General features: G+C 35.4%; 1 protein-coding gene across 1 annotated transcript; it reads left to right on the top strand.

Annotated features, from left to right (window-relative positions):
• Positions 1 to 443: 443 nt before the first annotated feature.
• ergic53 (protein ERGIC-53) lies at positions 444 to 3,546 on the top strand. Its single transcript, XM_014233334.3, has 5 exons — positions 444 to 680; positions 1,026 to 1,750; positions 1,889 to 2,379; positions 2,451 to 2,567; positions 2,644 to 3,546. Exons 1-5 carry the CDS (start codon positions 461 to 463, stop codon positions 2,678 to 2,680), a joined length of 1,590 nt encoding a protein of 529 aa, XP_014088809.2. The 5' UTR covers positions 444 to 460; the 3' UTR covers positions 2,681 to 3,546.
• The last annotated feature ends 13,020 nt before the right edge of the window (positions 3,547 to 16,566 follow it).

Below are 16,566 nucleotides of genomic sequence, written 5' to 3'. Positions count from 1 at the left end.
TACATACATAAATATGGCATAACAAAGAATATGTTAGTGGACATTACATATCCATATTCTCAGGCTGGTAGAGAGATAACCGGGGCCCAGAGATGATTGTAGTGAATTGTTGGATAAAAAACTCTGCAAAAAATTGTTGCACAGCACCGGTCTTAGGAGGAATTGTTCCCGATATTCTCCTGTCTCCATCACTTCTTCCTTTTTGCAATCAATTGCTCCTAATTCACCAAGAGATGGCTTCAGACAAACAAGAGTATATAAAATATTCTCAAAATTTTATTTTAAATTTTTATTATACAACGGTATCAAGTAAATTCGCTCAGAGTATACAGAGCAACGCATATAATCCCAAACAAAATCCCCTTCCATTAGTATCCAATCGTTATTTGGCTCTTTACAACACTTGAATTGACTTTGGCATGAGCAGCCAACTTCAAGCGAAACAAAAAGAAAATAGTGTATGTGTCAAATAAAGATGTTGGTTACCGGATTACTGCGCTCTTGTAGATTTCTCCCAATTGTGGTGATTCTGCTAATCCTAGGGGAACAACAACATGTCCAAGCTAACGTGAATAATCATCTGGCCGGTGTGCATCGACGTTTCGAGTATAAATATTCCTTTAAGCCGCCATATTTAGCGCAGAAAGATGGCACTGTGCCCTTCTGGGAGTACGGAGGCAGTAAGTACACTAACAAAAATGAAGTGACAGCTTGAATGGCATAAAAAAACCACTGCTGGCAGTGGAGCAAACGCGTTTGACAAGTGGGGCGACACGTCAGATGTTCTGCTATCTCAGCTGTGTTTGCAACGATTCGCTTAAGTGTGAATGCAATGGAGCATGTTTAATGACAGAGTGGCACTCGATATTGCCGTCCGTCGACTCCTTACAAGTTGTAGGACACTAAGTTTCCAACTGCTAAGCGAATTTTCCAAAAATATGATCTTGAAACCCCTTAAATAAGCGCTGTTTGTTTAACTTTCGTTTATGAGATGTACAAATTTATTAAAAAAGAGTAATTTACAGATGCAATTGCGAGTGCGGAAAGTGTACGAGTTGCGCCGTCATTGCGTTCACAAAAGGGTGCCATCTGGACAAAGTCGCCAACGAACTTCGATTGGTGGGAGGTGGAGATAGTCTTCCGAGTATCCGGTCGAGGGCGTATTGGTGCTGATGGTCTGGCTTTGTGGTATTCCACACAAAAAGGAGATTATAATGGTGCTGTGTTTGGTTCTTCGGACCGTTGGAATGGTTTGGGCATCTTTTTTGATTCCTTCGATAATGACAATAAACATAATAATCCTTATATTATGGCTGTGGTGAATGATGGTACTAAACAGTTTGATCATGCAAACGATGGCACCACTCAGTTGTTATCTGGCTGTTTGCGTGACTTCCGCAACAAACCGTTCCCGACACGCGCACGCATTGAATACTATAACAATGTATTAACTGTATTTTTCCACAATGGTATGACGAACAATAATGAGGATTATGAAATGTGTCTACGCACGGACGGTGTGCAATTACCCAAAAACGGTTACTTTGGTCTTTCCGCGGCGACTGGAGGTTTGGCTGATGATCATGATGTCTTCCATTTCTTGACAACGTCACTGCATCCGCCCGGTCAAGTGCCATCAGACCCTGTAAAAGTTCCAGAGAACTCTGAAAAGCTGACACAGGAATATAAGGAATATCAAGAAAAGTTGGAGAAACAAAAGCAGGAGTATAAGAAGGAGCATCCTGATGAGGTACGGCAACAATGATTTGATATTGTTGTGTTGGCTATTTCGTGTGACTTTTGAATTTTTATTTTTATTTTTTTACACAATTTGAATCATTTTCAAAAACGTAAACCAATTAAATTTTTTAAAATATTTTCATTTTAGGTTAAAGACGATGATGATTGGGAAGAATTCTTTGAATCGGAAAATCAACGTGAATTGCGTCAAATATTTCAAGGTCAAAGTCAGATATTCGAGCAATTACGTGATCTTTCACGCAAAGTAGATGAGGTAATAGGACGCCAAGAAAACACACTATCGCTGGTATCGAGAAGTGCTGGTGCGCCGGTACAACAAGTAGGTGGTGCTGCTGGTGCCGGTGTGCCACCTGTTGCCACAGGCACAATCAGCGGTACAATTACACGACCTGAAGTTGATCTTATAGTTGCAAATCAGAATGCCTTATTGGTGACAGCGCGTGAGATACGTACGTTAATCGGTGATATTCAAATACGCACCGACACCATCGTACAAAATCAACAACGTGCGCCCACAGCACAAGTACAAGCAGCCGGCTACGATATACAATCGGTCATCGCTGAGATGCGAGACGGCATGAATCAGGTGAAACAGGGCATGGCGCATGTTGGGCAGAAGTGAGTGTCATATTTTGCATAAATAAAAATCAATTTGTTATTATTTATTGTTTTTTTTCTTTTAATTGTAGACTGGGCACGCCACAGGCGCAAACGGGTTGTCCAACAGGTAACTGTGTTGGCGTAACTTTGTTCCTAAGCGTGACTGTTGTGCAACTGATACTTGTGTTTTTATATCAACTTTTCAAGTGAGTGTAAAATAATTTGTTTACATATTATTTATACAAATAATTAACCACGACAATTTTTTATTATTTTATTCAGGAGTCGCAGTGAAGCTCAAGCGAAGAAGTTCTACTAAACCAAATTCATGAACAACCGAATTACTATAGAAAATTAATATGATTTATGTGGAATTTGTATTTTTTCTGCATGTAAAACGTTTTTATTACACATGTCCCGAACAATTCGTTTTAACTTAAATGAAATGTTCCTTTACATTCTGTGTGACATATACCAGCTGCAGAATGATAGCAACATTTTCGTAAAATTTCCATGAACAATTTGTATACCAAGAGAACAAAACAAAACAAAAAGTGTGTAAAATTAAAATATGTCTAAAAAGGAGTAGATACAAATTATAAACAAATAGTAAATGAATTGTGAAAAATATCATTGACATTGAAAATGTTCAAACTGGAATGAGTTTGTAACAAATGTTTCGTATCAGTGTGTTGTGTATTTCACAGTTATTTAAAAGGATATACAACATTGCATTTCTTTGTTGCTCTCTCTCATTGCAGTTTAATATTTTGTGTTATGTTCTCTTTGTCCGTTAATGATATAATTAAGTACATAATTCTATGTGAATGTTAGAAGCCTAACATAATTAATTATAATTATTAATTCAACGTGATTTCTCTCTCTCTCCCTTATATTTTCATTACTTTCCTTTCACTATCGACCTTTTCCAAAATTTTCTTTCCATTTGTGTCAGCACAAGCAACTTCTCTATTTCGCCAAATTTGTGCAGAAACTTACTTAATTTATTTTGATGTCGTAAATGTTGATTTACACATATGATCATTCCAGTCTGATGGGATATAGAAAGTCAAACAGACTTTCCCACTGATGTATGTTAAGTTGATTATGTACATGGAACTTTGATTTAAATTGCGTTTTTCAATAAAATTTTTATAATAAAATCTACAAAAAAAAAATTAAAAATTGTTTGAAAATTTTAGTCAGTATTCCTTTCTATTCTCTCACAAATTATATTTTTTTGATAATATAAATTTTTTTTATTAAGGACACATCTAACAGGACACATGAAAGCCTACAAAAGGCGATTTCTAGAAATTCAAAAAAAACCTTTATTAATTATTTAAAATTTTACGGGGATATTTATACATACTTTAAGAATACGCAGTAAGATTCATTTCTGACGTAATTTCGAGGAACGGTGCCGAGTTGATAGTCCTTGGCCGGATAAAAATCTGGGTCCGTTCCAATTACTTAGAACCGACTGTCGCGTTCCCTCGATCCTCCACTGCTGCAGTGATTTCGTCTTTCTCCTTGGATGAAAGCTTAAAAATAAAATTTTCTACCAGAACAAAATAGCGGTGTTTAAAAAAAAAGTTTCACAATTTGTATAACGACCATTCCGATAATAGTCGGTTCTATATAATGGGGACGCATCCAGATTGTATCCGACATTAATGATATATGATGATACGAATAGCTATCCTAAAGACTGTCAACTTCTGCCGGAATAGATAAAGAATCTTCAGCTTGAATGTTTTCAATGTGTGGAAAAGAGAGACTTGCCCATCTTTGGAAAAATAGAAAGAAGGATTGGTGACAACTTGATAAACAAATTGTGGACCCATCTAAAGTTGTGTTCTGGTTACGTAGGCTCGACTGTCATAAGAACAAACCTGGTCTAGGTTACCTCGCGAATCCAGAATGACCCTCATGCAACTTCGTTCTGAGTACTGCACTAGGTTAAACTTCTATTTATCCAAAATCGATCCCGACATACCAAATATATGTCCTGTATGCAACGAGTTCACACACGACTAACCATATCAAGAGTTACTTGAAGTATAATATTATGAAGTGTTAACAGTCGAAGTTTTGAAGTCACAGACTGATATGTTCTCTTTGTCCTCCTTCGTTATGTTAGAGAATAGTTTCGCAGGGGATTCTGGATAGGTGAAATCTTGCATCAAATATTGAATAAAATCGGTAATATATTTCAGGTGATTCCAACTTCAATAGAGAGTCTTGTGTGCAGAATCCCTAGTTTAATGTTTTTACCTTTAGAGTTTTTACCTGAAAATACCACTGATGACTGTTAACAGCTTGGATATTTCATAGTATTATCCTGAAAGATCAAGTGCATCTAGCAGCCCATTAACTTATAATTTATGAATGCATGTTAATTGCCAGCCATGTTCAGGTGGTGTTTGCAGGTTGCAGGTTGAAAGAGTAATACCTCAATCCTCTTCACCACTGCAGGAAGAAGTTATATCAGGCGATATGGCAACTTTTTGTTGACGCACTTAAAAAAACTCAGCAGAGACCAACTACCGTTAGGTTGACGTAACATAAGAATCGAATTCAAATTAAACATTTGCATCAAGCTTTCTTGAGTTAGATAGGGATTCGTTGGTTACACGCAGCTTTCTCAGACCAGAGGGGCAGTTTCAAGTGAGATGCTGTTCCCATTCCGCCCTTTTTTGCTAAATCCAGTTGTCGTATCTCTGAGTTGAGATATCTTATTCTCTGGAGAGTTTTGTCCCACGATTTGCAGCATTATTCCATATTTAGGATTATTCATTCTGTAGAATGTCGATTCGTCTATTTGTCAGGGATTTCCTACATAGAGTACAAAGCATGTCTGGAAATAACACCAGTCGGAGATAGCAATTAAACTTTTTGTACTACTTTGCTACAGAAACATAAACCTCAGTTTTCTACAACGGCAGTATGTTTAAAAATACGGCTTGTCTCTTGTGTTCGGTCCCATTATTTAAGGGTTATCATTAAGATGCAAACCACAAATATTAGCGAAGGTTCAGTGAGGGATTGGATTCAACTATATTATCATTTTCTATATCTACTTGTATGTCGTGGTCTCATGCCTGTCCTTCATATGGAAAATACTTAATTGCAATCCAGTTAATAATTGTCTATAAAAATTGATATCCAACTTGTCAACCGAATTTTTTCAAAGCGTTCAAAAAGTTCAATTTCTGGTATGTTTGACTATTCTTACGTTCGTCTGTCTGTTATAAACTGTTCATTAAATTTGACTCGGACTCGTCCATTAAGTTTTATACAACCTTAATGGAACAGTGCTTTAAAATCGTCGTGTTGGCATCAGAGAGATAGCAAAGGATATCAACATCTCTTATGGATCGACTCAACATCTTTCAACATGTATGAAATGGGTCAATTATGGTTAGACTCGTACCAAAAGACCTGAATCTTTTGCAACAACGACTCGACTAGATTTCGCAAATGAGATGCTTGACAACGTAGTCTGAATATGACGCAACTGTCCAACAATCTACTGAATGGCGCTCCAAAAATGAGCCGAAATCGAAAAAAAAACATGTTAAAGTCGGTCAAAAATCAAGGTAATACCAATCGTTTTCTTTGATTACCGTGGCTCGGTTCTTCATGAATCCTTTCCACAAGTTAAAACACTCAATAATGAATACAATTTGGTCGTTGAAGCAATTCGTTGTAAACGACAGGATTTGTGGGCAAAAAATATGGATTTTGCACAGCATGATTGTAACTGTATTTTTTGGTTAAACACTATACAAAAGTTATCGCTTATCCACCATATTTGCCAGTCTCCAGTCTCCTGGGTACTTTTTTCTATTTTCTAACTGAAAATTCCGCTTCGGCGGATGCGATATGAGTCCATTGAAGCCATTAAGAATCATTCGGGGAAGGCACTGAGATCCCAGCCAATGCTTATAACAAGTATATATGAAATTAGAGGAATTATTGGATTAGGTGATAATAAAGATTTTTTTTTTTTTTTGGCGGATCAGATGGTGTATTTGGAACACTAAGCTGCAAGAAAGTAGAAACTTGTTCAAAGCTTTTAATCAATCACTAAACCTACATCCATCTGAAATTGGTCGCTTTTGGTGGTGCAATAACAAATCTCAAAGGGTATTTCTGTCAAGAAAATGCTTCGCTAAAAGTAGTTTGAACGCTTGCCATTTATTTCAAGGCCGGAGAATGCGAGTTAATTGAATACGAGTGTAGATAACTCAACTGATCAGTGAAGCGGTTCTACTATTTATGGCACACAATTTGACTATTTTTTAGGCAGAACCGATTTTTCTCAGAATTATTTCCATGTATATATGATAAACATAGTGTCAAATATTCTAATATTTAATTTAAGATGTAACAATAGAAATTTATAGTTTATTATAATATTCATGTAAATCAAAAAGTAAATGTGTGTGTGTGTGTGCGAGTATTACTGGCAATTTGATTTCTGATGACATTGCCAAACGCAGATTCGTTTTCTCACACTCGACTGTGAAAAGTTTTCCCACACAATTGCGATTCCACAAAAGAAATCAGCAATGCGGCAAAAATGGCGCCGACTTGTCGGAAAAGTTTTCGCATAAAAAAAATACAAAACTGCTGGGTTGGCAAAATTTATGAGGGGACAATTTGGACCACGAAAAAGCTACTGTTTCAAAGAAATAAAAACAAAATACATTGTCTGAGGATTTTGCTTTACATATGTGTGTACTTACTATATAATTTAACATAAATGTATTTATATACTTTAGCACATATGTAAAACGAGTTGATAGATAGTATTTAATTAGTATGCACATATTTATATATATATGTATATGAAAATTTGTTATATACTCATAAATACTTTTGTATTTTTAGCCTTTGAGCACATAAATATCAATATATGTATGTACCTAGCCTTTATGTATATATTATCATATTTTTATTTAGATATATAGTAAACAACGAAAATTATGCGTGCAAACACATACACAACTTAAATACTTACATAACTGTACATCTATATAAAATGTAAATAGATACGACCAATCGCAGCTCGATATGCTTAGCGCAAGGCAAATAGCTTAAAAGCATATCTAACAGTTTTTTTTGCATGTGTGTGTGTGCATGGCTGCCTTGCAGCGCATACATTGGGGAGGCATAGGCTGTCAGCCAATCAGCGCCGTTTTTGCTTTAGATAAACGAAGTGGCCAACAAAGTGGGTTGATTTTTGTGATAAGTGCGTGGTTTTCCTTTATTTCGGCTGCGATTTGAATTACGTGCTAGTATTTTAAAAATGTTTCATAGTTTTTCAATTTAACTGTGGTTTATAAAAATATATGGATTAAGCAGATTTTAAAGTAAGGGTAAGTTTGCAATTAACCTGCATAAATTTATGTAAACATAATATATATACTTTCGTATTTGTAGTTAATCAATATGAACATTATTTATTTGATTATGTTCACAAATTAAGTGCCTTCAAACTATATTGCCTTTACCTTAAAAAAAAAACAATAATTAATTGTTAAACAATGTGATTCGGAGTTTAATTTTAATTCTCAAACTTTTCTGAGCAACTTTTAACCGAAATAACACTGTACAGTACTCGGCTGGGTAATTTTTTTCTAAAGAAATTGAGCCATAAGTAAAAAAGCAAATTTTCCGTTTTTTGAAGTTAGCGTCTAAAATCGAAATACATATTTGCATTCGAAGTTCGAAATTGCAAGTTACTAAAAACGTAAAAACAAGAACATAATCTACACTTTTTTCGTTGGCGTATAACAATTTTCGGTCAAGCCTACGTGAACGATACTACAATATAAGAGGTCAAAGTTGAATCTTCGGAAAAAAGAACAAGAACACACGTTAACTTCGGTTGCACGAAGCATTACAGCCTTCACAAATACAAAAGATTCCTAACAAGAACTTGTCTCCGATCGTTCAGTTTTAAGGGCAGCTGTAAGCTAAAGTGATCCGATCTGCCAAATATCTCGCCAAATACTGGCATGCAATAGATTCCGATCCTTCAGTTTTTAGTTTTTTTTTAACAATTTCTTTGGATAATGCATTGTTGTCTTAAATAATAACTCATGCGAAATTTCGTGAAGATTACTCGTCAAATGAAACGATTTTCCATACAAGCGCTTGATACCGATCGTTCAGTTTGCATGGCTGCAAACAAATTAACAAATTCTTTGGCAGTAAAGAACATCGGACATGGCTAAATCGACTCAGTTCGTCACGCTGATCATTTATATTATATATACACTTTATAGAGTCTCTCATGTTTCCTTTTGGGTGTTGCAAACATTCTTTCATTTGTCGAAACCTCCGATATTGAATTGGATACAAACTAAACGATTAAAATCAAGTTATTGTATGGAAATATTTTTTTGTTACTTTTTTGACAAGGTATTTTGACGAAATTTGGTATTTAATATTGTCGAAGACAACACTAAATTCTCCTAACAAATTTTTCAGATCGTTCCACTATAGCATATTTTCCTATTTACCTATGTATAAAGATATTGTAATATATTAGTCCGAGTGCAACTAAAATAGCTCTAGTAAATATCTTATGCGATATATATATAATATTTTATTTCAAAGATGGCAAAGGCCAGTAATGCTTATGTCCCATACCAAAATCTATTTTCCTGACATAATTTATTACCCAGCATGTCACGGCTATTGAAACTCCAATACTTTCAAAGATTTGGTGCGGTAACACATACACACCGAGTTTCACGGTAAGGCCTTGGCGTAAGTAAGGCATGCACGATCACACGTACCAAGAGTTTTGGTTAGAATGGTCAATTCCACTTTGAAAAACTCATAGAAACTTTAACAGAAATCTCGGGTAGCGCTGTTGGGTAATTAACCGTGACATAATCGTTAGGTGGCTTGCAGGGTAGTCTCGTTGAATACACGCTTTTATGATATAATATTTAGTATTTTGATGACTCTCAATAAAAAAAGCTTTAGATACTATACAGTTTCAAGATGACTAAATTTTTATGGAAGATATTGAGGATAACGGCCGCTCGCAATAATATAAATTTTGTTGAAAATAATAAATTTTTGACGATGTTGTAGCGGTTGGAGTTGCAGATAATGCTTTCGTTCTTAGTTTCCGTTCAAATCATTTAATATTTTCTATTATTTTATTTGCTTGCTTAATCATGAAATATATCAGATATTCGCGTTTGTTTATCGAATAAATATTTCAAATGATTTCAATTATTGTAAAAGTCGGTTTGAAAATAACCATTTTGGTTTTCCGACAAGCAAATTTCGACCTACGTTTATCTTGGAAACAAGCTGAGACTTTAAAATAAAATATATACATAGATACATAAATTCATTAACAACTTTACCTCGAAGGTAGTTACTGTGTTTATATTTCGGAATAATAATCCTAATTTATAGAAGCTGTATATATATACTATATGAACTGAAAAGTCTTTACACTATCTATGAAAGAACAATTTTGTTTTAATGAAAAATTCGGACTATTCCTCGACATAATCTCCATTTCTAGTAATACATTTGTTTAACGATCCTTCGACCTTTCAATACCGGATTTATCGATAACCCTTCGATGACTGCAAAATAGGTTAGTTTCCATCCTGAACTCCTCATTTGAGTGAAATCTTTTTCTAATGAGCCACTTTTTGAGTCTAAAAAAGAGATATGTGTATTCGCTGCAAAATCTGCTGAATACGGTAGGTAAGTGGTTTTTGAGTCTACGTAGTATAATTTCTAGTAAAAAGAAATCCATTATATTCGCAAAAAATATAAGGTGGATGCAAAGGAACCTCCAAATTAAGATCCCAAAGCTTAACACAGTACAGGTCCGAGTTAAGAGTATATAATTTCCTGCCAATCTTACCAAAGGCATAGCCAAACCTTCATGACCGTCATTCTTGGCTGGGCTACCGTTTGCGTCGGCTTACAGCGATTCGACCACGACCGTTTGACGTTGTCGTAAGTGATCCACTTTTCATCACCAGTAACCGCCCGCTTCAGAAACAGGACTGCATGATCGATCGAAAGTCCTTGTATGGAAAAATTTTTTATTTGTCGAGGAAAAGCTTCTATTTCTTTTTTTTTGCTAGTTCTTATACCGACATACCTATTGACTTGCTTATTTTTTTTTTTTAATTAAGAAAAATCATAAAGGTTATTTACAAATTTGTTTATGGTAATATATATATGTACATACATACATATACCTATGTATTTACATTAAAGAATTTGTGTTACATTAATTTTAATATTTTCCTTTGTCACTGGAAGGATTTTTGACATTATAGGCCTTATCCATTAGCAAAATTGAATTCATAAATCCGCTTGTCTAACTGAGATTTGCAAAAAATCACAACAGACGGCTAAACGGTTCAAGGGGGTGCATGTATGCACACAACTACAAATACATACACACATACATACATACATATGTGTAAGTAATGTGCATTGAATAGTTTGCTTTACGTCTAAGTGAATTGCAAAGATTATGAAACATTCACCATTGAACTGTGTCCGCCATGAATCATGTTAAATATGACAGTTTGGAATTAATATGAGCTAGACAATATTACCACAGTGGCTAAAGGGAGTCAAGTAGCTGGAGACAAATACAGATGCATCTATGTCGATACACTTAATACCAATAAAAGCCACACTTGCTCGTATCCTGCTACAATAGCTGCCAACTATAGCTAATTCCGCCAGCCATTCGCGTAAAGCAACTTAACTACATTAGTCACATTTCACAAGCGCTGATACTCGATAAAACGCCCCGCCCCGCCCTGCCCTGCTACGCTCTGCTCAGCTCGGCACAATGTTCTGTGAAACGAAACCAGAACTAAAATCGATGCACAAGTAGTTTCTGGTTTATTTCACTAGCATAACGAATCCAAGTTTGCTCGTGGATATCTTGTCAGTTGACAGTTATGTTAGGCTTCACCCTCCCGAGGAGTAGATAGTGAGTTGCTCGTGTAATTCCTTCTATTGACTTCAAATGACAATTTTTATTGTTGCTGCTGCTATTGTTGTTGTTGTTCTTCTAGTATATGCAATTGTTGTCAACGCATCCGCTAAGTGCGCAATCAAGCGTGTAGCAGCGATTCAATAAGTAAACTTTATTTATCAACACCCATGTAGAGCATTAGTCGTGTTTACAAACTTTACGACATGACCGCCAAGGGACGAATACGTTGAGTGTTATGTGAAGCGTTGCCACTGAAAAAAATAATATAAGGATTTACAGGATATCTGAAGTCGAATCCACTAATCCGTTACCAAGACGAATCCGAGCTGGTAACCAGTAAAGGCAGGATTATTTTATACTATGTTTTACAATAACTACCATAAAATTGGTTCAGGTTATTTTGACATAGTTATTCTTACTGATTTTCAAGTAACAATAAAAAACGAGGAAAAATCACTAAAAGTGGAATGATAATTGCAAGGGCGGTCCGATTAGTGCTTAGTCTTCAATATAAAAACGAAAATTTTGGAATACTTTCGATACATTTGATCCAGCGATGTTCCAACTCCTTTTACTCCTCTGAAAAAATGTATATGTTTTCTGGAGGTCTGTAAAGCTGGCCTCCGTGCCGCTCATTCCTCATTCGACTCAAATTTCTCTTCTCGAAGTCGCTTTTTCAAGTTTGGTTGCAAAAATAACTCCAAACCTGGAGAATATCTTGTATGTAGTAGCAGTTCGTAGCCTAATTTGACACAAGCGTCTTAAGAGATGTAAGCCAGTGTGTTGTCATTGGATAAGCATTTTTTTGTTTTTTTGTCAAATTTGGCTTAATAGCGTTCTGTGACCGCTTTGCTCTTTTATAGCTAGCAAACGTATTAGTAGCTCACATATTGTGATTGCAAATTTTTTGGTGAAAAATGTGATGAGAAATTTTACTAGAATGCAGGCTTTATGGAATAAACCTTTTTTCTATAATCTTGCACTTTGAGTCCATCGTTTTTCGATCCAGTGACCATTCGAGATTTTTAGAAAGAACTTCGTCTTACTAAACCTTTCAACTGCCCCTTATAGTGGTCAGGTATATCTGATACTCCCATTACGAAAATCCTGGAATCGAAATCTGTTTCAATCAAAGTCCTTGTATGGAAATCTTTTTAATTTGACAATATATCTTAACAAAATATTATTATTATTCAAAGCAGCGCTACGATCTCCGAATAAATTGTTAAGATCGGACCACTATAGTATAGGTATAACTGCCAATCAAACTGACCGATCAAAATAAAGATACAAATCTTTTTGTACCACTTTATGCTATAAGAAAAGCATCTGTGAAGGATATGTTGCTTCAGTTTAGCCGAAGTTAACGATTTTTCGCACTTTCGATCCAAATATGTATGTCAGTGTGGCAACTATCGAACACACTTTACAAATAGCAAATTTCGCCTGTTAATCGCGAGCGGGGTTGTGCGAATTGTCTGCGTAGTATATATACATACATAAACACAAGGCACCCCCTGCAATGCAGCGGGGTAGCTCTTTGCAAGCACACAGTCAAAAGCGCAGCGACGCTAAAAGGCGCATCACAAACATTAAATCGAATCGCATTGCCACCAAATGTTGCCAGTACGCACGCGTGCGTGTGTATGTATGTACGTGTGTGGCAAAATAGAATTCACGCATATCGATAGAAATTTCTATTTTTATTTATGAGCGTTTAGTTAATAGCATTTTCACATTGCCAACCCATGTCAAGCGCCCACAGAGCGACGAGCAGCTCGTCGTAAATCTTAAATATGCAATTGTGGCGAACTACAGTGCCAAAATAAAAAAAAAATGAAGAGGAAGCACACAAATAGACACATAAAATGACATGGCACACATACATAAAGCATACATGCATACATATGTATATATATATATCACCAAGTGCACTCGGCGCTGTCAACTTAATTGCTCGATCCTGTTTAAGCGTTGCGAACAAGCCGAAAGAGCAAAAATAGCAGCAAAAAAAGCAAAAGTAAATAAATTTATGCGCTAAAAATGTCAAGGAAGCATGCTTCATAAGGGCGACCATTTAGATTAAATCGTCTGATAATAGTGACATCAATTTGAAACTCAATTGAGCTAAATGCTTCAGAGCTGACAAATGCCGTTATCAGCAAAGCTCATCAGTAGTACCACTGTGTACGGAGGGTTAAGGGTAGCGGGTCCTCCCCGTCGGTACAAAGATAAATTATTTGCGTCATGTCCGTACGCAGTCCCGTTAAGGCGTTACAAGTGTTTACAACTTAAATACGTCAAGCATTCGAATTGACTTTGCAATGCAATCAACCAATGTCACACATATCGAAATACATACTTGTGATGTACACGAATGCTGTGAGGCTGTCAAAGGCTGGGTATGTATGAAAATAATTTTGAAAAATTAATTTCGTACTCATGAATATGCAAAGTATACATTTGGCCACAATTAATCTCAGTTAACATTCTATCAACGAAGTGTCATCGTTTAACAATCTACACAGTTTAATGAGTTAGGAGATTTGTTCCACCAAAGCTCTCGAAGCTGTTTATAATAGTAAAAGCTTCGAAGTTCTCGAATCACTCAGAAGTTAGACGAGTTCTATTGCAATTAAATTGTAAAATAATGAAGGAATTGTAGAAGGCCGAAGCTTAGAGTATGACATAATATAACAACCCTGGAGAGAAAAAAAAAAACAATTTTGGACCTCAGCTAATTTTCTTACCGGCACAACAATACTTTCAACACCATATGAAGAATTTGTCAAATGTCGCTACCTGATTTTGCAACTTTTCTTTGGTTATTGGAACAAAGTGTAAAAATAAATAAATATGCGAAAGATTATGTAGAGAAAATAAAAGAACAAGGACTAATTACATCGGTTGAAAAGTCATTGGTCTGAGCGAGAGATCGCGCCAAACAAAAAATAACTATTCCTATTTTAGAGTATGAACCTTAACTACAATAAAATACCGTTGAGGTTTTATAACATTACTACCAATTGTTCGAAAGGCCACAAGATGACAGAAAATATCGTGAGCTTTTGTTGGGTGAATTAGTTAGTTAACGTTATTGGCTACTGAAAGAAAGGGTAATCTTATTTTTAAAATGAAAAAGCTTTGCTCGAAATGTGTATCTTAATTTTTGAATATTGATTTAAAGGACGAGTTTCTGCGTCGATTTGTGATAATGGATGAAACATGGTACGCTAGTGAGAGCCGTTCAAAGCCCCTCAAAACACAACAGTTGAAAAGGTTTTAGCGCGTATTTTTAGGGATTCACATTAAATTATTTTCATAGACTACCCTGAACCTAGTAAAATAATAATAAAAGTAGTAGTAGACGTTGAGATCAAAGCCAAGTACCCTCGTTTGCAGAAGGAAAAATTTCTCTTTCACGAAGACAACTCTTCGGAACATTTTTTTATAATTCCGTGAATTATACTATGAACTAAATCCCTATCCATCGTATTCCCTAGATTGTGATCACCAGCGACTGTTCACTCTTTCGCAGAGCTTAAAAGTGGTTCAGGAGACAATTTGCAGTTAAATGAGATCAAGATGAAAACAAAGGCCTATTTTAAAGGACACTAAGTATCATAATATTTAAACAGTAAATAAATTTTAGAGAACCGTTACAACAAATGCATTACCCAAGAAGAACGCAAACATATTTTCATTCAAAAAACGTTTTCTTCTTATTGAGTCGAGGATTTTTCAGCACTTGTACGCTTTTCAAAAAGTTTTGTTAGTTTTTTTTAGTCCAGAAACAGAAATAAGAAAATTTAAGTGGTTAACTGGAATTTGATACAACGCTCTTTGTAATGATTTCATATTAGTAGCTTGTTATTAACGAGTAAATGATTTTTTAGCGCGAAATGTACACCCAACGCGTACCCCTCACAACTCATACTTGTACAAATAAATTTCAAGTACTTTCGTTACATAAAAAATGGAAATGAAAATAAATACGAGTTATAGCAAGCAATATAAATGAAAATAAAAACACATTAACCAAAACTAAAATGCTGAGTTGAATAAATAAATAGAATGCGTTGCTCTTAAAATATCCAAAGTGGTAAAAAGTCACGAATATGCAAGTATGAAATTACTCGGATGTATCTATGAATAACCGTGTGTGTATGTGTGTAATTTTAGTATTTTAGTGGCAGAAATTTGTGAACTGTAAATGTGGGGGGAGGGAGATATGCTTTAAAATTTGTGCATCTTCTCAAGCGGAAGAGCGTAACAAGGGTTGCCGGCGAGGGCGAGGGCGCAACAACAATGACAACCCAATAAAGCCACAAATTATTTTTATAGCTGCCTATTTCCTACATCCTTTCGCCATATTAACATGTGTGTGTATGTGGGTGTGTTGTAATGAACTTATATAGTGACGCACTTTGTCCTTGTTTGCAACCAAGTCAGTCAGTTGAAGAAATATTTGAACGAAATTGTCATAACTAAATTTGATGACTTTATGCTTAAAAAAAAATTAAATGAGTCCAAGAAATGCATATTCGAAATTATATGCACACTACGCAACCCCAAGAGCAGAGCCTCTAAAGAAAGAAATAAAACACGCAGTTGTAGTTGTAGTGACAAAAGCAATAAACAAAACATTATGCCTTGTCACTGCTGAAAGCCGGTCATTAAGAATTTCTAGTTCAGAGGATGCGCCGCTGCATTGTGAGAAATAATTTTAGAATTGTCAATTTTCAAGGATATTATAGTGGAGATTCGTACTCTTTTTTTTAGAGTGGACTTTATGGCTCTAATATTTATTTCAGTCGAATGTCACACAAGAATACTTGACTAAAAATCCCTACAGTACGTAGAAAGAGCAAGTGAAGAACTTTTTCAAAATAGAATATAAAATTCATTTAATACATATTTAGGAAGTTGAAAAAATGAGTTCGGTTGGGAACTTTTGAGAGTCGGCGTTGGGTTATAGAAGAAGATATTGCCACCAAGACTCCTATAGAGAGCTAAAATAGGTATACTACTAAAAGTATTGTATATAAAAGCAAAAAGAAGTATGCCTCACGGACTGATGATTTAATACCAAATTTCCTGTTAAACAAGAATTCCTAGTCTTAGTTTCAAACGTAACGACGAAAGAGAAAATATTTCTGTTCGATGTATTCTTCTAGAAGGATATACAT

This window comes from Bactrocera oleae, chromosome 6 (assembly GCF_042242935.1).
Source record: "Bactrocera oleae isolate idBacOlea1 chromosome 6, idBacOlea1, whole genome shotgun sequence".
In the NCBI taxonomy this organism is placed as follows: Eukaryota; Metazoa; Arthropoda; class Insecta; order Diptera; family Tephritidae; genus Bactrocera; species Bactrocera oleae.
The sequence above is the reverse complement of the archived record's forward strand: the minus strand, read 5'-3'. Positions and strand labels throughout refer to the sequence as shown.

Coding starts and splice junctions, on each gene's coding strand:
- ergic53 (XM_014233334.3), top strand. CDS start 461: ATGTGTCAAATAAAGATGTTGGTTACCGGATTACTGCGCTCTTGTAGA. Junction 681..1,025: donor CTTCTGGGAGTACGGAGGCA/GTAAGTACACTA, acceptor AGTAATTTACAG/ATGCAATTGCGAGTGCGGAA. Junction 2,568..2,643: donor TTTTTATATCAACTTTTCAA/GTGAGTGTAAAA, acceptor TATTTTATTCAG/GAGTCGCAGTGAAGCTCAAG.